Source organism: Dendropsophus ebraccatus, chromosome 11 (genome assembly GCF_027789765.1).
Source record: "Dendropsophus ebraccatus isolate aDenEbr1 chromosome 11, aDenEbr1.pat, whole genome shotgun sequence".
Classification (NCBI taxonomy): domain Eukaryota; kingdom Metazoa; phylum Chordata; class Amphibia; order Anura; family Hylidae; genus Dendropsophus; species Dendropsophus ebraccatus.
The window spans coordinates 33,146,709-33,168,765 of NC_091464.1; the positions used below are offsets into that span (position 1 = coordinate 33,146,709).

A 22,057-nucleotide genomic window follows, 5' to 3' on the forward strand; every position below is an offset into this window, starting at 1 on the left:
CTTAGCATTTAACTCCCAGCGTCTGGAGAACGCTGCTGCTCGGCGAGTTCCCTGGACGCTAGTCAGGATATTGGCATTGGTAGGTTCACTTGGTCTGAACATACTCCATAACTGTTTAGATTGTCTCCGCACAATATACTTTTTTATTTTATTTTATTTTGCATGTTTTTAGGTGTGCTCTATTATTCTATTGAGTCTGTATTAAAATATGACCCTTTAAAAGGCCAGCTATAGTTTTTGGATTTCAGTGTTTTAGTAAGTAGCTACAAGTCATATGTAATGCACCTGTTAATGTAATCCATATGACAGCATTATCTTATACCCCCACCTTGTGGTCAAAAAGGTTTACTACAGTGCATTTGTAGCCATAGATTTCTTTAGATCTAAAGCAGAGGTAGGGAACCTTGGCTCTCCAGCTGTTGCAAAACAACAACTCTCATCATACTTGGAGAGCCAAAGCTAAAGCTTTCATCATCCAGGCATGATGGGAGTTGTAGTTTTGCAACAGCTGGAGAGCCAAGGTTCCCTACCCCTGATCTAAAGCGTAAGTAAACGCTGTCCTATCGGTATAGCACCGTGTGAATTGTGTCTTTTAGCACAAGGTGTCTGCTAATCCGGTCTCTGTTCAGAATTCATAATAAATGTCTTTTAGATTGGGGCTGGTTTTACACATAGCAGTTTTTTGCAAGACCGCCCCTGCAGTTATTATGCTAAAGTCAGATCTGGAATAAAAAGGAATGGGAAATATATAGGAAGGACTAATGCTGCTGAATTTGAACGATAATCGTACGTGTAAACACAGCGAGCGACAAATCGTTCATTTTGATCTTTCAACAACTTCTTAAATCGTCGTTGATCGTTCGCAAAAAATTTGCAGATCGTTCCGTGTGAACAGTCGTTCGCCGATTTAACCAACGTGTGAGATAGGCTTAAGCGATCGCAAAACGAATTTTCCGTACGATATATCGTACCGTCTAAACGCTGATCCTTATGAAAAACACATTGTTACTTCGACATTGTTAATCGTACGATCGGGCGAATTATTGTTTCGTGTAAACGTAGCATTATACTTCTGCTTGCTACTGGATCCACTCCTGGCCTTGGCTCGAAAACTGCAGTGACAGTTTTTTTTTAATTGCAAACTACACCTGAACTGGAGACGAGAGGTGGAAAAGTGGCCATGTTTCTGTAGCGATGGATAACCCCTTTAAGCAAACGGCATTCAAATGCCGAAATTTCTGAGTTTGGACAGACTCAAGCTTGCTCAGGTTTTGCTCATCTCTACTAATGACTATTTTAGTCTAGTGACTAGTTAGTGTCCTTGGAAGTCCAGGTTTCTTGTTCCTCACACCTCTTGCAAAGGGAGGTGATAGTGGCTGGCTGGCATGGCAGGACAAATTCCCCTTTGCTAAGCACCTGGAAATGGTCAGGGCAGAAACAGAGGTGTAATGAAGGCTCCAAATATATCTGGATGGTGGACAAGAAACTGTGGGAGTTACTTGTACATGTCAGCGGATAAAACAGTCCTCTTTACTAGTGGTCTTACTAGTGCCTTCCAGAAACAGCACCACTCCTGCCCTCCGTTTGTATGTGGGTTTTTACAACTCTGTTCCACTAAAGTGAATGGAGCTGAATTGTAATACTACACACACACACTCTTATCCTGGATAACTCTTTTTAAGTAACCACTACTCAAGAGCTTGCTCAGAACAGCTTAGATGGTGGGTATTAAGTTGAAACCATCCTCCTACTTCTCTCAGGCCAGTGATGCATTTTCTCTCAAAGTTTGCTGAGTGTGTTGTAGAGGCATGTGTAATAGTGAACAATTTCACACCAAGATGTACACTACCCAAAAGTAGCCTCCTACAACATGCTAGGAGAGGGATATATATACAGTATATGAGAGATATATTCATCTTCTGTTGCATACAAAAAAACAAAGTGCAACAGCAACCTACAGGTGCATGCCCTTACTGAATATACTCCCCCTGGTGTACACCTGCTCTTTAGATATTAAAATATGAGGAGCTTAGCAAACCATTAAACGATCAAACAGAGTGTGCCATGTTACCACGTTAAAGTATCCTCAGAGAAATAATGCAGCCTGCAGTGTGAACAAAGGCATAGAGGTGCCCCCATTTTTTTCCTTTTTATCTTCTTCTCTTGCATGTTCGTAATGTGTCACATAAACGCAGAACTGATGATATAGAAAAAAAACTCACCCAAAACTGCTTCATGTGAACAAGTATGGAAAGTATGAAACTTAAGACATTTATTATATATGTTTTATACTTACCAGTGCATCTTCTGCTTGTTCACATGAAGTAGTTTTTGTTTTTCTTTCATATAGTTGGCAGCTTTTTTTGTATAGAGAAACACCCTGCGGGCCTGGTCCTGGTTGGCGATATCCTTGGCATTCTGTACACTTTGATGGTATACTGATAGTGTCCCCTGATATCTGCACCGTTTTCCGATAAATACTACATAGAGTTCTACCTACTGCACAACTCTTATAGGTGAATGGTCCAAGAACAGCGTGTTTTCTTGCTGATCTACTACAACCCCCCCCCCCATTTTCTCTCTCCCTTCAGATAAACGCAGATGTATACAGGATGGACTGCATGTATATATCATTTATAATAGTAATGTCTTTCTCTTCTCTTCTTGCTGGACCTAGAGATGACCTTATGTATATGACCTAAGAAGAGTAACAGCGTACACGTGCACCTGGGATGCTGATCTCTCCCAGCTTCCCCCGAGTTGTATGGCTCTTCTGTAGTGCGTGTTCGCTGCCGGACGTATAACTCTGCCTTCTTGTAAATGTTTGCGGTGTTGTTCATGCTTGTGAACAATGAAATTACATAACTGATGAATGGCTAACAGATGTTTATTTTCAGGGAATAGTAGAGGTCGCTTCCTCCTGTGTTCCTACCTGTCTTGTTAACCATTTTGACAACACCTAGTAAGCTGAATGCCATTGTAAATCATGTGTTAAAGGGATGTAACCTGTAATTTCTTTTATTTAAATAGCAGTTCTATGGAAGATGAAACATGACAGGCGTAAACGCTTTTGACCATGGGTAAAATTAAGATGCCACACAGCTGACTTCCCATAGCTGGGATGGCTAAAATATTACAGAGCAAGTTAGACAACTCCATCACCCAATTTATTTGTTTTGTATTGCATTTTTTGTTCCATTTGTCCAACAATACAAACCTTTTATATCCATCAATAAAGGGATTGGCTCATTACACACATCTATGGCATGTCCCAGGGATAGGTCATCAGTGTCCCAGGGATAGGTCATTAATGTCTGACTTGTAGGGATTCAACTCCTGTGACCATCCCCAACCTCTAGAATGAAGTGACCACTTCTGTTGTCACTCTATTTTTTTATTTCCTGGAGCGCAAGTGGTTTGGCATTGATTATAATGGGCCAAACGTGTTGCCCACGGAAAGGTGAGATGACTGAGCAACGACACGCTATGTTCTGCTGCCTAGTTGAACTCATTTCAAGTTGGATATCAGTTTATTTGTTAGTTTTGACACCCAATTAACCTTGTGTAACATGACTTTGTGTATGGTCATCTTGTAAATATGTAAAGAATAACAGAACAAGACTTACATTTTTCACATCTCTTCTACTCAGGACATGGACGCTGTGCGGCACACCAGAATACCTGGCACCTGAGGTCATTCAGAGTAAAGGTCACGGGCGAGCAGTGGACTGGTGGGCACTGGGCATCCTAATATTTGAAATGTTGTCTGGGTAAGAATGGTTTTCTAATGTGTTTCGTAAATATTGACCCACATTAATAAATATAATCTGACTTTCCGGACAGTTGAATACTGGACTTAAAGGGACTTTGTCACCTCCAAAACACCTGCTAAACTTAAGTTATCAGTAGATTATACATCAGCAGAGTATACAATGCTTATTCTATATCTGTAATCTTTCTATGTTCTTGTATTCCTTTGCCACAAATGAAGGAGTCTGAGAATTCCTTTTGGTTATATTCTTGAGCTAAGTAGTCCTCTCTATGCATCAGCATTCCCAGTTTGTAGGCTTACAGAGCGGAAATACAAAGCAGTAGAAAGCTACAAATTACAGATTTAGAATTGCCATTCTTTATCCCACTTACAGATGACTTTAGTTTAGGGTTTTGAGGAGGGTGGGTTGGAGGTGACAGAGTCCCTTTAAGGAATTTTGCTGTATTGTGTTTGATCACATTGGGTTCACCCTGCGTTTTTGGATCCGTTTTTAGTACGTTTAATTTTAACGTACAGAAAAACATGGATCCATTTTGATCTGTATGTGTGTGTTTGTTTTTTTTTATAATGTAAGTGGAAAACAGATCCTGCTGTACGGCATACAAAATGCATGTTTTTCTTCTTTAAATATATATGTTAAACTGATAGCAAAAACGCAGCTTAACATAGAGGATTGCAGTGTATGCATGTGATGCTATCATTAGTTGTTAACCAGAGGTAAGTATGATTTTTTTTTTTACATTTAGGGTTATGTTTTGCCTTACATTGATAATCGGCAGCACAAGTTGAGTATAAGTGAGAGGGTAGCTGCCTGTCTCACCAAACCGGCCTAAGGTTGGTAATAAATCCAGAAAGACAAGAGTGAGAAAGCATGTCCAAAACAGAATCCAGGTTAAATATGACACCAGTGCGCAACCTTTCAGCTGGAGAAAGCCTTTTCCAAGCAGTGCTAGAAAAAGGCTTTCTACAGCCGAAATGTTGCCCACTGGAGTCATATTAAATCTGGATTCTTTTTTGCACGTACTGTCTCCTCGTTTTTCAACGTTTAGGGCTAATGACCCGCCCTTAGGCTAAGATACACCATGGAGTAGTGTGTCCATGCCTCCCACCATGATGTCCTAGTCTGATGAAGTAACCAGAAATATTGCTATACTATTATACTACACTGTGGCATTACCTTGTTTAGAGGTAGATTGCCTGGACTGTGATGAAATATAGTGGAGGAGGCAGTCGGGTAACTGAGCATATAAGAACATTATTGTATCATTAGATACATATCGCATTTAGATCATGCTAATGTAATGCAGCTGGGGCTAGTCATTTCTTCCTGTTATAACATACTTCCATGTACAAGGCGCATAGCCACAATCAATGATTGGATTGAAGGGATACAGGACTGCATATAATGTTTGTCAACCACTGGAAAATTGCAATTTTCCTAACAGATGTTTTCGTTGTGGGGAAGGGGAAAATATATATATAAAAAAAAGTGCACTCATACATATCCCCAGCCCATGTGTGGCCGTAGCACGTACAGTGTATCTGCATAGTAACAGGTCCGCTTTGCAGAGTCTCACTACTGAATGTGCCCGTTTCTTATTTGTTGAATTTGTGGACACCTATATATAATCCTTCAGTTAGGAAGCAGTCGTAGAAACATGGCCATTCAGTTAAAACATAAGGAACACTTTGTTAAGCATAAGGAAAAATTCATGACCTTTTTTTATTTGAGTTATAACATATAAACCTTTCTTTGCTTTAATGCCATTGGTCTTAGAGATGTGGTGGCCACCTCTGTCAGGGAATGAACCAAGAGATGGATGGAGTTGCAGAAACATCCAAGCGTGCTGTGGTCTTCTGCTTCTGTAACTCCTACACACATCAGTTAAATTAAAGAAACTGAAGCTCACAATGCTGTTTTTGGAATATCCAAGTTATGGAAACAGTGGAGTGCGCTCTGCCACACTGCTTATGTGACCTCAATTCATTTCTATGGGAGTTAAAGGAACAGCAAGAACTCGGCAAGCTTTGCTGCTCTGTAATCCCGCCACCTCTCCCATTATAAGCCTTCTGGAGTTGGTGTTCTGGGGATAGCATTTACATCTATAAGACCTAGCATATCAAGTAGGCATGCCATAAATGACGAGATGGGAATACCCCTTTAGAGTGAAACTGTATCCACCACAGACTCTTTAAGCCACGCCTCATTGACTTGGCTGCCGCAGATTAAAAAAAACATTTTTATCCTAAGCAGGGTACAAGGCGCATTTTAAAAGATGACCCAGAAGAACTTACTCTCATCAAATGGACAGTACTATTGGTACAGGGGGTATATAGTATAAGGCTAGAGTCACACATACCAGTTTGCAGCTAAATCCGCTGCAAATACCAAACTCTCATTTTCAATGAGATTATATGCTAGCAGCGGGATTATCCTGCTATGAGTAGGTAAATGGCGGCCCCCTTAACCTGCCGCTGCCCGGAGCATACTGTACCTAGTCCGCACTCTGGTGGCATTGGAGGCTCCCAGTCCCTGTAGGTCCTGCTCAGCCAATCGTGCATGGCCCCGCCGCAGTCACTGATTGGCTGGGTGGGACCTGCGGGAACTGGGAGTCTCAGATGTAGCTGGATCGCGCACCAGGTACAGTATACTGCGGGCAGCGGTGGGTTAAGGGGGCTGGCATTTACATACTTGCAGCGGGATGATAATAGTATGTAATCTCATTGAAAATGACAAATTAGTATCCGCAGCAGATTTGAAATCCACCGCAGATACGGTATGTGTGAAGCTACTCTTACAGTATTACTTCAAATCTGCCATGACTTACTTATTGATGTATCTTTGTTCCAGTCTATGTTTTCATGTCCTTTTTAATGTATTATGTTGATGTGTTTTAACTATTCTTTTATTGTTACATACAGGTTCCCCCCATTTTTTGACGACAATCCCTTTGGAATATATCAGAAAATTCTGGCCGGCAAAATCGATTTTCCAAGACATTTAGATTTATATGTGAAGTGAGTTTCCTTTACGGCATTCTATTTTGTTAGTTCATATAATGGGTGGATTGTTTTTACATGAAAACAATAGCAAAATATCTGGGGCACATTAACAGAGTATTTTTTTTAAAAAAATATTTCCGTCATGTTTTCCCTAAAATCTTTCACACGAATAAGACGTGATAAAACCCAACATATCAGATACTACTTTCCACGGTGCTTCCCTCATCTATAAATCAAGGACTGATCCTGGCAGGTTTGACTGACATTTATCTAATGTGTATGACAGCCAGAAAAGTAGCTATAGACTATGGCAGATGCTGACAGTTCTGATCAGATCTCTAGACAATCTAATAGCTGACACTGCATAGCTGCTATATTTTCTGAAGATTTCTCTAAACTTCTCTGAATCTGCTGTTATTTTACTTAAAGGAGGAGAAAAAAATGTTTTCAAATCAACTGGTGCCACCAAGATGTATAAGATTTGTAAATTACTTCTACCTAGGGCTGGGTGATTTGGCGGAAAATAAAATCCAATCTTTTTTTTTTTGTAAAACAGTTGTTTTTTTCTTTACAGATGCCGTGGATACTATTTTAATGGTGGTTGAGGCAGCAACTGTATTGCTTTACAGAATTACAGTAGCAATTCTGTCCCCTATATATGCCCAGTATGTGCCCCTATAGTATAGGCCCCTCTGAGCTCCTATTTAGTATGTAAGGTCTTCTCTGTGTATCATCTATATAGTAGTTACCCCCCTGTAAATTGTATTCCCCATGTAGGTGATCACTCTGTAGTAGGCCCTTCTGTAGCCAATCCCTCCCTGTAGTAACCCACACACACCCCTTGTAGGAAAGCTCTCTGTAGTAAGCAGCCCCTGTAGGTAACCCCTTCTGTAGTCTATGTCCCTGAGCTGCAAAACACAGTGGCCTCTTGTGGCCAGAGGCAAGAGTCTATCAGTGCCCTGTTTTTTTCTGGTAAGGGTTTCGTATGAACTCTCATAGTTAAAGGGGTACTCCGGAGGGAAAAAAATAAAGATTTTTAAATCAACTGGTGTCAGAAAGTAATATAGATTTGTAAATTATAAAAAAAGAGAAAAAAAACTCATCTTCCAGTACTTTTCAACTGCTTTGTGTCCTGCAGAAGGTGGAGTTTTCTTTCCAGGCTGACTCAGTGCTCTCTGCTGCCACCTCTGTCCGAGACAGGAACTGTCCACAGTAGTAGCATAGAAAACCTCTCCTGCTCTGGACAGTTCCTATCAAGGACAGAGGTGGCAGCAGAGAGCAGTGTGTGTGACTGGATAGAAAAAAATATCACTTACTGCAAGATGTTAAGTGCTGAAAGATTTGACTTTTTTTTTTTTTTTTCTTCTGACTAGCCCTTTGAATGCATAGGCGCAGCACCTTGCATCCAAGTTTGTATTTTAATTACTTTAGAGGAGAAATCCGTCCATTTTTAAAATTTGTCAGGGACAGTAGGGAATTTGATCAGGAGTACGACCTTACCTCTCCCCGTACCTGTGATGAGCGGCGGGACTTGCCTCGTGACCCCCACCAGGCTCCCGGATCTCCAGCGCTGACACATCATGACCCGGCTGATGGACTGGCTGCTCAATTAGTCAGTGACTGGGGCGGAACGCTGCTCCAGTCACTGACTGGTTGATCGGCTGTTTCATCAGCCGGGACAGACACCACAACTACAAAAATGCCTTCCGGCGGGGGTCCTGGGGCCGGTCCCGCCACTCACTACGGGCACATGGAGAGGAAAGTGCCTACTCATTATCAAATGGCCAGACTTCTACTTTAAATAAATTCTTATAACCAGGTTTACTGTAATGGGAATGAATCTCATCTGAAGTGTTCAGAAGGTCTGCTTCAACCAGCAATGACATTAAGTGGGCTCTTTACTCGTTTTCCGCATTCTTGCATACTAATCCTTTATTTTACAGTCAAGATCAGAGTCGGTAATTTATGGATCTAGAAGTTCAGAGTAGAGAAGAACTTGACATGGCCTCTTCAGTGTGGTTAGCAGCATAATAACTATACTAGAAATACATACACGTGGCACATTTTCCCACCACCACAGCTACTTAATAGTCAGCTCTATGGTTTTGGTTATGAAGCATATACCGGGGATATGTACTCTATGGAACTTTTTTTCCCCAGAAAGGGAGATCTTTCCTCCCTGTATTCTGCTCAGGGCTGTCTAGTATCTTGGCTCTGCACTTGCTTTCTATGACATGAATGTAAATTGTCATTAGTTTTGCTCTTTACAGATTATGTAAGCATTACATTAGTACATGATGTGGAGCCTTTTCCATTCCATAGACAGTAGAGTTCCTGAACCCAGGGGGGGGGAAAGGTTCAGCACATTAGCGTAGATCAAGACCTTAAAGTCTGGAAATCGATACCAGCATTTACTCCAGATATCTGGATTGAATTTTGTTTTTCCATCTAATGATTAAAATGATGTCTCCGGAGAGGCTTTTAGGAATGAATCAGAGGCGTTCTTGCACTGGGCATTGAATGAAGTCATGTGTTCCCGGGTCAGTACTATACTTCAATGACTATGTGCTTCAGCTGCTCATCGTTGTGGGTCAGTAGAACCTGTACTACTTGCATTGGATGCAGACAAAGCCCTTCTCTTAGTATTAGCAGTTGTCTGTGCGGATTGGCATTTATGTTCAACAAACGTATTATTATGCAGTCATTTTCATAAAGTGGCCCAGGCAATCATGGAACTATGCCTACACAATGCCTGCGCGCTGAAAACACTTACACATCTATGCAGGGAGGCTTCATGACCCATGGGAATCTCAAGCTTCTATGTTCTCCTGTATGAATATTTTATTTTTTAAAGGCATGTAAACACTTAAAGTGCTGGTACAGTGAACAAGAGCTGTAGTAACGTTCTCTTTTTATTTAGCTAGAACATGGGGGATGTTAAAGTGATACTGTCACACACCTTACTCTATGTGCTGCTTACTGAACCATCCACAAGCATATATACCTGTATAACACTTGTCCGTGTCGTCTTTCTGCTCTAAAATTGCTTCATTTAATCAGTGGACAGTGGCACCTGGGCGGGGCTTAATGGCAGTTAAGCTTCTCCCTATGGGAGTGGGGGCCCAACTACCATAAAGCCCCACCTAGGTGACACTGTCCACTGCACATAGAGTAAGGGGAGTGACCGTATTACTCTGTTAGTAGGTTTATGGTGTCCTATCTCAGGGTAGCATAAATTAGTAACAGAGAAGCTGAACAGAATGATGTATCACTTACATTGTTCTGTGCAGCTGATCCAGAGATATCCTCCTGAGTAACATGGACAATAAGTAGTCCTCTCCATTTTGTGCAGTCCCATAGTCCTCAATATCCATGAGAAGCAGAAAACTCCGCCCACTAGCTGCTGATTGGCAGTTATCTATCCATGCTGTATATAGGCAGTCAACTGTTAATCAGCAGCTGGAGGGTGGGGTGTGGTAAGAATCCTATTCTCCTGCATATTAGGAGAACGGCTGAACAGAATGATGTAATTAATTCACGATCTGTTCAGCATTTCTAGTTTATGCTACCCTTGTTAAAGGTGGCATAAACCTAGTGAGAGATTCCCTTTAAGTCAGTGTTACAGTATTTAGATCCACACACACAGAAATTGTTATTGATATTGCTCCTTATGGTGTGAACAGTGACCAAGAAATAAATGTGGTGCAGTTGATATAATCCGATAGTGCTCAGCTGAGCACGAATAGGTCTATTTATGTAACAATATGTAAAAATTACCCGTAAAGTAATCATCTTTTAATTAATGGAAGCCATGGTCACATGCAGTATAAGAGCATCAGCGGTTTCATGGCCTCTCACTGCTTTATCTGGCTTTTTGGAGCCAGTGAACTTTGGTGCACATGGATTTATATACAGACGTGCACTTCTACATAAATCCAGTGAATCTGTGCGCGTGAGGGATTTTTAAGACCAGCGTAGTAGATGCTGACCTTGATAATCCTCCCCCCCCCCCATCCCATCGTCTGTTGTCGCTACATTGACAAAGGGACAGACCCCTATTCTTGTGATCGGCAGGGATCCTAGTGATCTTGTACCTACCAAACACACACTACTTACCTATCCTGTGATAAGTGATTGTCACCTCTCAATGAGATAATTCCTTTGAAAGGTAACCAATCAGCACAATTTTGCTGAGTATTTTTCAAGCAGCGGCTAATGGTTGTTATAAAGAGCCCCCAAACATGTCTGGGACTCCTCTGTCTGAGACATCAAATCCCGGCAAAACGTCTTTTATTCTGGCGTGCAGGGCAGGGAAAAAGGGAAACTAGTCATTTAGGTTGCGACTAGTCACAGCTCTCTGCTTGTTAGTGCGCTCTGCTGCGGCTATTGACAGGCAAAGAGGCTGGTTAGTTTATTTTTTTTTTTTTTTAAAACGCACAGGCAACAAAGATATGTTGTGAATGCTTCCATTGATATCTATACAGCGGTGCCACTAGCTTAGTAAGTGGTCAGAAGGTGATAGGTTTACTTTTAACACACAGTGACTAGGTGATGTGATAGAACCTGGCCCTACAATATAAATAGGGTGTTACCTCCGGACCAGAAAGGAATGGCTGGGTTACAGAATAGTGCGGATGGCTGCAGGCTGTATGTGAGTGATTGTCTCCGGTGTAGCCCTGGACTAATCTCTAGCACAGATGTTAGCAGATTAAAATAGAAGGCGCCTATAAATATTCACCTGAAAAATGCACCATATAGTATCAAACACCTGTGCAGCACAGATTGGTCATAGACTATTTGCTATGGAGCCTCAGAGGACTGAATGAGTGCAGTCTCCGTATCAAAGTATACATTTCTCCAGGTGCCTTAAAATAATAGAATTTTCACCATAATGTCACGCCAAATCAATTCCGCTCATAGTTGTGATCCCTTATATCAGAATTATTTGTTCATGAACACTTTCAGTATGTCACATGTTTAAACTTCATTGCCATTAGTTCTGTATCCAGTGCGTATAATTCAGTACCCATTAGTCCAGATAGATGGTAGAGATCACAACCCTCCATATTGCTAGCATAGTTCTTGTAACAGATGAATTGTACATCTGACAGCAGTCCCGTCAGTAATCAAGGCTGACTGAAGTCATTGTATCGCAAATGTTTATGACACAAAGTACTGTATTTTCCTGTGTGGGGGGAGCTCAAAAATGGCCGCATCCCTGCCGCAAGCTGCGGCCGTATGAAGGACAGAGCAAGCTGCAGGCGTCTGGGTATAGGAAAAAAAGAGAGATGGTAGAGTGGCGCTGTGCCCAGAAAAACACACCTTTTACCCGTCTGGCCCGCCCTTGTATCCTACCGCTGTTACTGTACCTCCTTCTCGGCCGCTCAGATCTCACTGCTGTCTGATGTTTTTTTTATTCATTTTAATTAAGAGGCAAAGTCTTATACAACGAGTATGTCCAAAACTCTATTTTAACTGAAAAAGTTGGGGGTCGTCGTATATGCCGGAAAATACAGTAGTTTGTGCTCATTGTTTGACAAAGATACCAGTTAACTGGCAGCCAACACTATTGTGCCCGACATCAGGTTTCCATTGAGGTTAAAGATGATTCACACCTCTATGGAGGGAGGAGGGATAAGCAGCTGCATGACACCTCCAGTAACAGAGAACATAGGTGGATAAGTCAAGTACTGTATGACGAGTCTTCTTCTCCCACTGTGACGGGAGGCTGGCAAGATCAGCTGGTGTCCCTATATATATCCTATTACAAAGGAAATACAGTGACATTAGAGGAGAAGTCCGGCCAAAACTGTTTTTCAATATGTTATTACTTATGGAAAGTTAGACAAATTTCTAATGTACATTAATTATGGGAAATGCACATGTAGGGCTATTTCCCTTAATTTAGTAGATCAGGGAGACATAAGATTCTCTCAAATAAAACGTGACGTCACTAACCGGGGGTGCAATTACAATGGAGTGTCCAGCAGGGGCACACTATATATAGAAGTCAATGAGTACCATTGACTTCTATATATAGTGGGCCCCTGCTGGACACTCCTTTGGAATCACAATGGATGTGTATGTAAGTGTAATATACAGTGTTTTTGATTGAATACATTTATGGAATACTTTGGAGAGCAAGTGCCCTTGCTCCCCAAAGTAATCCATAAGTGTATTTAACCAGTACGTTTGGAGGGCACCGAGCAGGGAGGGAGAGAGGTGTATCTACCTCCCCCTTCCCTCCCTGCTTGGTGCTGCTGCCACCACATATACACAGTACTATTCCTCCCATCATCTGCTCATAGTATGAGCAGATGATGGGAGAATAGTACTAGGGCTGAGTTCCATCACCTGTAAGCCCGCCGATCTCCCGCCCGCCGCCCTGGACTGGTGTATATACACTGAACTACAACTCTCATCACCTGCTAATAGTGTGAGCAGGTGATGGGAGTTGTAGCTGGCTTACCCCTATGACATGCCTGCCGCCGGGCGAGCCGCTCATCATGCAGGAGACATCATGCCCCCCGCTCCCCCCTCCTCCTGCTTCTTCTTCCAGGATCTAATGGCTGACTCCCCGCCTGGCTGCCACTCTCACATACCGACTCCCGGTGCTTCCCCTCTCCCACACGTGCCGGCCAGGGACACCAGGAAGCACCGGGAGTCGGTATGTTTCCAGGGCGGCGGGCGGGCGATTGGCGGGCTTACAGGTGATGGAACTCAGCCCTGGTACTATTCCCCCATCATCTGCTCATACTATGAGCAGATGATGCGAGGAATAGTACTCTGTACATGTGGCGGCAGCAGCACCGAGCAGGGAGGGAGGGGGGAGGTAGATACACCTCTCTCCCTCCCTGCTCGGTGCCCTCCAAATGTACTGGTTAAATACATTTATGGATTACTTTGGGGACCAAGGACACTTGCTCCCCAAAGTATTCCATAAATGTATTCAATCAAAAACATACTGTATATTACACTTACATACACATCCATTGTAATTCCAATGGAGTGTCCAGCAGGGGCGCACTATATATAGAAGTCAATGGTACTCATTGACTTCTATATATATAGTGCGCCCCCTGCTGGACACTCCATTGTAATTACACTCCATTGTAATTTTCGAGAATCTGAAGTCTCCCTGATCTACTAAATTAAAGGAAATAGCCCTACATGTGCATTTCCCATAATTAATGTACATTTAGAAATTTTCCTAACTTTCCGTAAGTAATAACATATTAAAAAATTGTTTTGGCCGGAGTTGTCCTTTTAAAATGATGGTGCTAAGGTAACAGTAAGTGATTTCTAGAAAAACATATTATAGTGTATTCACATGAATGTTCCTGTGATAAGAAATGTGACAAATGTAGTTTATTATTTTTTTTATTTTATTTTTATTTGCAGAGACCTGATAAAGAAATTGCTTGTTGTAGACCGCACTAGACGACTAGGTAACATGAAGGTCAGTAAAAAAAAAAGTTTTCTATATTTAGATAACTGGTTCATTGACCAAGCAGTAATGGAAACCTGTTAAAGGGATTATCTGGGACTTTAATAGTCTTTCCTTTGGATTGGTTACCAATTTCAGATTTGTAAAGTCTGACTACCAGCGTTAGCACCTTTTTGCTGTTTTTAAGGGGCCTCCGCCACTGAGCACCAGGTGTCATCTCCCAGACATAGTTCTGTCAATCCCGGTGGTGGGTACTGCAGCTCTTGCTGCTCTGTCTATACTAATTGTATTGTATCTACCATAGTTAATGTGTACTCCTAATCTATGATACTTTTACATGCAGAATACAAAAAACAGAATTTAAAGGTTTTTTTTGGAATAATATATACTTATGTTATATACCACCCTGTGCAATCGAAATAAATTCTGCACATTAACCTTCCCCCGCTACTGGCATTTCTTTATCCCCGTTGTGGTTCTTACCTTCCTTTTTCAATTATGCCACTCGGCTCAGTAATATAGGAATGTATTTATTTCCTTTTTAGTTTTTTTTTTTTCTATTTATGTATAGTGTGGGTGTGTATACACATTATGGGGGAGATTTATCATACATGGTGTAAAGTGAAAGTTGCTCAGTTACCCCTAGCAACCAATCAGATTCCACCTTTTATTTTCCAAAGAGTCTGAGAGGAATGAAAAGTGGAATCTGATTGGTTGCTAGGGGCAACTGAGCCAGTTTCACTTTACACCGTGTTTGATAAATCTCCCCCTATATGCATAAAACACATTGATGAAAATGTATGTATACTTTTACAGAATGGAGCAGAAGATGTCAAACGTCACCGGTGGTTTAGGTCTATAGACTGGGATGCTGTACCGCAGCGAAAATTAAAGGTACAAGGATGATGCAACCAAATGGTCTATACTGTTAAATGGGTTTAAAAAAGAAGTAATACTCACCTACTGCCATCTTTCGCTGCTGATGAACCAACACTTAAACCCCTCTTGGCTACTTCCTTGTGAAGCATCCCCACAGGAAATACTCTTGTTATACCATGTTATAAGGAACCAGGAAGTAGCTGAGAGGACCAAGGAGTATTACTTTTTATTTTTTCACTACCACCAGGTATCTGTACTGAATTTGTGGTCCCCGGACAATCCCTTTAAGGCATTTGTACATTACACTTGGGGCCGTCTTACATGGCCCGATTTGCAGCATAAGTGAGCGCCGATCTCTTATACTGAGCCTATTACATGGCTCGATAATCATGATGCAGCCCTTGCTTTGGGTGTAAAATAATAAACTTTATACATACCAGGTCCCGCTCCCCGGTGTTCTAGTTTCTTCCTCCTCCCTGCTTGGCCAGTAATTCGGCTCAGTGGCATGTCACTGCCGACTCTGAAGTTCATGTGGCAGCTGCAGGGATCGGGCAGAAGCCAGCACACCAGGACAGGCACAGTATGTATAAAGCATGTAATAGTGATATGCGGTCAGTCGAAGATTTATTTTTTAACATGTTGGAAGACAACGATCAGCCAATGATCCTTTCTTTATCTGATCGTTGTCTTTATTACACGGAGTGATAATCTTCTAAATAGGCGTGGAATAAGGCCATGTTTGGTGTACACATAAGGCTGCCTTAATCTGGCATATACTAGAAGAATGACCTTTTGGTATACAATGGGTTGATATGCACCATAGAGTTGTATTTATTTATGTATTTTACACTATGAGGTCCTAAAGCCCATGTTTTCCATTATATGCCTATATAGTGAAATATTAGGTCATTTTGGTATAATATAGTTGATAGATGTGACACAGTAGACGACAACAACAAAAAAAAAACAAAAAAAAACATTTTGAAGGTATTTTGACACATATCACTCATAACATAGTCTCAAAACGTAATGTCAATGGCGCCTTTAAGGAGTTATCAGGCGTTAGATAATTTTTAATATATTGTTGCTGTTATATTGAAGACAAAAATGCTTACCTCTCCACGCTCCTCCAGTTTCCCCCTATAGATTTCCTGTTTCTCCGTTGATCATAGCTGCTTTGACTTCCGGAACAAACTTGTCAGGAATGGCAGCCAGCCCATCCGATCAGAGACGGAACCGCACCGTGGCCAGTGATGGGTCGAGCAAACTGTCACTCCAGAGACAAGTTTATTGTGTAAGTCAAAGCAGCTATGATCAGCGGGGAAACCAGAGACCCATAGGGGAACACCGAAGGAACGCAGAGAGGTAAGCATAGGCTTTTTTTGTTTTCTATATAACAGCAGCAATATATTAAAGGTTGTCTAATGCCGATACAGGGACAACCCCATTACAGGGCGAGGAGCTTCTTTTTTTGTGTAGCAGCATTCCAAGCCAATAATTTAGATTTATTTAGAAAAGAAAGGACAATCTATAAACAACTGCAATTTTTAAAATCTATTTTATTGTCTTTCTTCCTCTCGGCAGCCTCCCATAATGCCAAAAGTATCCCATGAAGGAGACACATCAAATTTTGAAGCTTACCCTGAGGACGATTGGAACAAAGCACCCCCTGTACCCCCAAAGGACTTAGAAATGTTTAAAAATTTCTGAAGTGGTAAGCTCTACCATATTGGAAAATTGCTCAACTTTCCGTAATATAGCCATTAAGCCTTCATCTTTCTGTGGAGAGATCTTCATATTGCTGTTAGGAGAAGGCAGCACCCTTCAAATATGAGAGACCTAGAGTAGGTTACAAAGAAGAGTGGCCCATAATTCCAGTTCTAAAGAAGCTTGTTGATAGTTATAGGAAGCGATTATAGGAACTTGGCCCAGGACTGCATCCAGCATTTCTAGGCACTCTGAGCAGAGCGACACAGAGTTAAAAGGCAGCCGGCTGATGAGCCAACGGCCAAGCTTTTAGCCAAGCGCTTCGCTAGCATTGTAATTTTGCTCATGCCTAATCAAGATCTCTGGAGATTGTTGATATTTTTCCAAGATATTGGTTCTTCTCCCCTTTTTCTGTTCTCCATGCTTAGTGTGGCACACAGACACAGTGCAATGACTGATTCAACTTCTCCCCTTATCTAGCCTCAGGTGTGATTTTTTTTCTATTGCCCACATCTCTTCCTTGCCATAGGAGTGTGAACAAGCATCACATGCTAAAAATCAAGTTGTTTGAAACATGTGAAAAGTGGCAATAATTTTGTCAGGCTAATTTTTGGAGTTTTGTGTGAATTTATTTTTATTTTTTTTCATCTGTTTTTGGAAAAAACTGATGCATTTGTGTGCATCCGTTTTGATCCATTTTTGCATTGACTTCCATTATAATAAAAAAGATCAAAACGCATCAAGACGTAGCTTACCTTATTTTTGTGCACGTTAAAAAAACATGCGTTTTGATCTGTGCGGTATATGTGTGTGTGCGTGTATATATATGTGTGTGTGTATATTGGAAGTCAATGGAAAAACAGATCACAACGGAAGCACGCGAATCTATCCGTTTTTCCATTAGTTTTTTTTTGCAAAAGCTGACGAAACAAACAGATTGCAAAAAAATAGTGTGAACCCGGCCGTCTCAAATTATCTTCATTGCGAAGTGGTTACATTCTGTCGGCTCCTCCTTCACTCTGAAAGGTGAAGGGTTGACAGTGCCATAAGATATCTGTTTTTTTTTGTGTTCTTTTTTACCAATCTCTTTCCTTCAGTTTTGTTTTTACATTTTGTTGCAGATTGTTTCACTATTTTGATAAATAACACAATGCATTCTTTCTTTCCCGCCTTTTTCAGAAAAGCTGCGAAAAAAAAAAGAGTTCAGACTTGCTGTTTAGAATGGATACACATGGGCGTGGAGGCCGAAACCTCGGTACAAACAGAAGATACCTCTGTTAGACACGCTTATATGATCAAAAGAACAAGCCATTGACCTTTCTCTTAGCTTGGAGACACTGCACAATTTCAATGCTTTCCTATAACAGAACATTCCAGTACCCAGAGTCCTATAGTACTAGAATGCGGGTTATTGATATTGGCTTGAGTACCGACCGTAGAACGAGAACAACTCTGCCTCTGCTGGCGAACAACACATGATGGCCGCAGACCACGTGACTATTCGGACTGCTTTATGATGTTGCGCGGCTGCAACACTTCCGCTCCTACAGCTTTATTAGTAGATTGACTTTTATTAACATGTACAAATTAGGTGCTGAAAGGGAATGTATTTTGACCCGGGTATAGGCGGTTGTGTGTAATATGCAAATCATGAGGTTTTTTTTTACTTGTAAATTTTAAATTTTTGGCTTATCCGCCACCGCCCCTTCACTTCTGTTTCATATAAGTAAGCAGGAAGCGGCACAATAATGCAGGAGTACAGGTACATCTGACAGCAGTAGTTGGACCATTTGCTAAAAGCATTGCAGAGCTTTAGGGCTTTTTCCTTGGCACATTGCGTACATCGATATTGTAAATAGCTTTCATCTAGGAAGGTACAGTGCCAACCGCACATTACATATGAAAGGGACTTGTCTAAGCTTGGGAATATTTATTATAAAATGGAATGATGCTTATGAAATTTGTATGTAGATACTGTATATTTCGGGCTAGAAGAAGCATTGTTTGACACAATGAGAACATGGTTAAATATGACCTGTGACTTTTAGTCTATTGAACGCCATATGTCGCAGGCGATCAGCACGATGCACACAAGACACTATAGAGTGCTGCTGTCTACCTCCCCAGTGGCCCATTGTTATCTGGGGTTACTGGGTGTTAGAAGAGGTGTGAAAGTGTACAAAGATCTATTGTTTGCCTGCAGCTATTGTTGTTAGGTGTCACAATATACTTGTAACCTTCATGTGACAGTGCACTTATAAACTTCTTGTGACACTTTAGCTTCATAAGCCCCATGCACAGTCTCCTGTGTATTGTTGCAGATTTGACAGCAGATATTGCTGGAGGTGCAGCCTTCCGGCACTGTTCTGGATTTTACACCTGTGACTGCGTGTCCGAGAAATTGTCCTTCAAATAGAGGCAAACCTACAACCCAGCCCTGCAGCACTGCCATGGGGTCCTCTCCGGCACCCTGTCCTCAGTCACCGACAGTGTCTCCCTTCCCAGATGCATCCAATAAGCCAGATTTACAGTTTTATATATACATATATATATATATATATATATATATATATATATATATATATATATCTACATTCTATGTTCATACAGTCACGTTTATCTCTTGAGCACAACGCCTTTCTGTAGTCCTAAAGGGGAGTGTGCAGGGAGGGGGCCTTTATTTCTCTTTAATCTTGGTAAGCACACAGTATCTGTATATAAAAGATTATAATGTGACCATAAGCACAAACCCCTGTGCAAAGATGTACATGTTTCTACTTTGCAAAGTTCGAGTTTTATTTTTTAAATATTTGTTTTAAAGACTCTGGTCAGGTTTTGGCTATAATGCAGGTTTTTTTTTTTTTTTTATTTGTTTTACTAAACGATACATTGTTTTATGCCTGTAAATACATAGTTTATAAATAAGTGTGCCTGATAAACTTTAGAGGGCTTGTCTGGGTTACAAAGGGTTTGCTTGTATACTATACCTGCTATATTTGCTTAAGCAAAAGGTAACATGAAAAATAAGCTATACTTAACTTCCCTTTTCCCTTGCGACCACCTCTGCCTGGATGCACAGCACTTCTGGTGTCTAGGCTGACACAAGACCTTGCTTGCTCATTCAGTTAGTGGCGGCAGAGGCCCAGCTGCTGACTGGCTGAGCAAGCAATATCTTGTGCCGACCCAGATCCTGAAGGTGCTGTGCATTGGGACTGGGGCTGTGTGGAAGTGAGGAAACATGGGCGGAAAGTATAGTTTGTTTTATTTTCAAAATAGCTCTGGCAAGATGGCTGCCCCTATAATAGTGGACAAAAAAAAAATAAAGAGTTATCCAGCGCTACAAAAACATGGCCACTTTTTCCCCTATCCTGTCTCCAGTTTGGGTGGGGTTACAAACTCTGTTCCATTGAAGTAAATGGAGCTTAATTGCAAACCACACCTGAACTGGAGACAAGAGAGGGGGAAATGGGGCCATGTTTTTGTAGCGCTGGATAACCCCTTTAAGTTAGAAATAAAGAACATCGCTCTTGTCAGTTTAAGGGTGGGTACACAAGTAACGTATCCGCTGCGTATCCCTTTGCTGTCACTTTCAATGACATTACATATTCGCAGCGGAATGGTCAAAGCCCCCCCCCCCCCCGCACCCTGGAGCTTAAATTACCTTTCCATGCTCTTACTTAGGGTATCCCAGGCGTCTGGACGTCCGGCTCAGCCAATCAGCAAGTCGGCTGAAGCAACCAGGCACGTGGATCGGTAATGTAGGTACAGGGCTGCAGGGGGTTAAGGGGGCTGACTTTTACATACAGCAGGATGACCATTCCGCTTTGAGCATATGATCTCATAGAAAGTGACAGAGAAGGATCCGCTGCGGATTTCTCTGCAAACTCGCAGCGTGAAATCTGCTGCGGATCAGTTACGTGTGAACCCACCCTAAAAAAAAAAATAATAATAATAAATCTGGGTCATAAGTTCACTTTAAGCTGCAATACCAGTCAGAGCCACTAAAAAAAAAAAAGGCACAGTTTCTAATATTTTGCACGACCCCTTCTAAAGTAACATAATTGAGGTAACTAGAATGAAGACAAGACACTTCACAGTTTATTACATTACAGAACTGTCTGGTTTTATCAAGGTACAGTACTTTTATCGATGACGCAGTGGACTCTCCTCAGGATCGGTCGCTGTGCTTTTGAGTTAACTTTTATTCAAGTTAAAGACAGTTTAATTGAGATTACAATCCAGATACTTGCATTGTCAAGTTTAGTAGCTACTTTGTATCAATTGATTTAATAAAGTTGGTTAAACTTGTTGTGTGTGCAACCTGTGTATATCACAATCTGCTCTTCAGTTTGCTGGTTGTAGCCTACAAAGTAGTGTTACTAATGATTTCCAGTTCAATGTTTCCCCTTTACCACATTGCTGATCACTTGCAGCCATTTTTACCCCCGTTATTTATTAAAAATGTACAAATAATCACCAATGTATCAAAGTGACCTGTTCTTTTCCAGAGGGAAACGATGAAAATAACCAGCACAGTGAGAAGTGTCATATTGTTATTGTTATACATTTGCATTGGTGCTTGAAAGTTTGTGAACCCTTCAATACTTTCTATATTTCTGCATATATTTGACCTAAAACTAAATCAGTAGATAAAACAAACAAAATATTCAAACATATTAGACCTTGTCATTGATTTTATCGAGGAAAATATCATGTATCAGTGAGGGGGTAACAGTATGTGACCCTCTGCTTTCAGTATCTGGTATAATCCACTTGTACTGTAAAAAATTTATTTTAAACATTTCCAGTAATTGTCGATTAGTCGGTTTGGAGTCATTTTTTGCAGAAATATAGATCTATCTTTCTTTCTATTTTTTGCCATACAAAACCGCTTAACCCTCTCCCGCCGCTGGGCAGTAAATTAACGTCACTGCAGCCTATGCATGATGCTGCAGCGACAATAATTCACGCCGCAGGATGACTCAGGCGCAGGAGCTGATCAGTGCTAGCCAGAGATCCGCACAACTCTCAGCAGCGGAGCCGCGATTCGGTGCTGAGAGATAACACTATAGATACTGCGGTCAGCACGACAGCAGCATCTATAGGGCTTCTGACAGAGAATTCTCCCTCTACAGAGGGAGAATTCTCTGTCCGCTGTCAATCGGGGCTCTGCGAAGTGATCACAGAGCCCCGGTGGTAGCCATGGAGACCGGCAGCCTCAGGTTTCCGGTTTCCTGGCTACGGAAGCT

At 41.5% G+C, this 22,057-nt stretch overlaps 1 protein-coding gene across 1 annotated transcript in view; it reads left to right on the plus strand.

Moving 5' to 3' along the window:
• Nucleotides 1–21,115, plus strand: part of PRKX (protein kinase cAMP-dependent X-linked catalytic subunit) — a 90,571-nt gene extending 69,456 nt beyond the window's left edge. The window contains exons 4-9 of the mRNA XM_069944444.1: nt 3,651–3,770; nt 6,695–6,790; nt 14,177–14,234; nt 15,039–15,116; nt 16,686–16,815; nt 17,988–21,115. Coding sequence (XP_069800545.1) covers nt 3,651–3,770; nt 6,695–6,790; nt 14,177–14,234; nt 15,039–15,116; nt 16,686–16,811 — 478 coding nt within the window. The 3' untranslated portion in view covers nt 16,812–16,815; nt 17,988–21,115. The remainder of the gene's footprint in view (nt 1–3,650; nt 3,771–6,694; nt 6,791–14,176; nt 14,235–15,038; nt 15,117–16,685; nt 16,816–17,987) is intronic.
• Nucleotides 21,116–22,057: the final 942 nt, after the last annotated feature.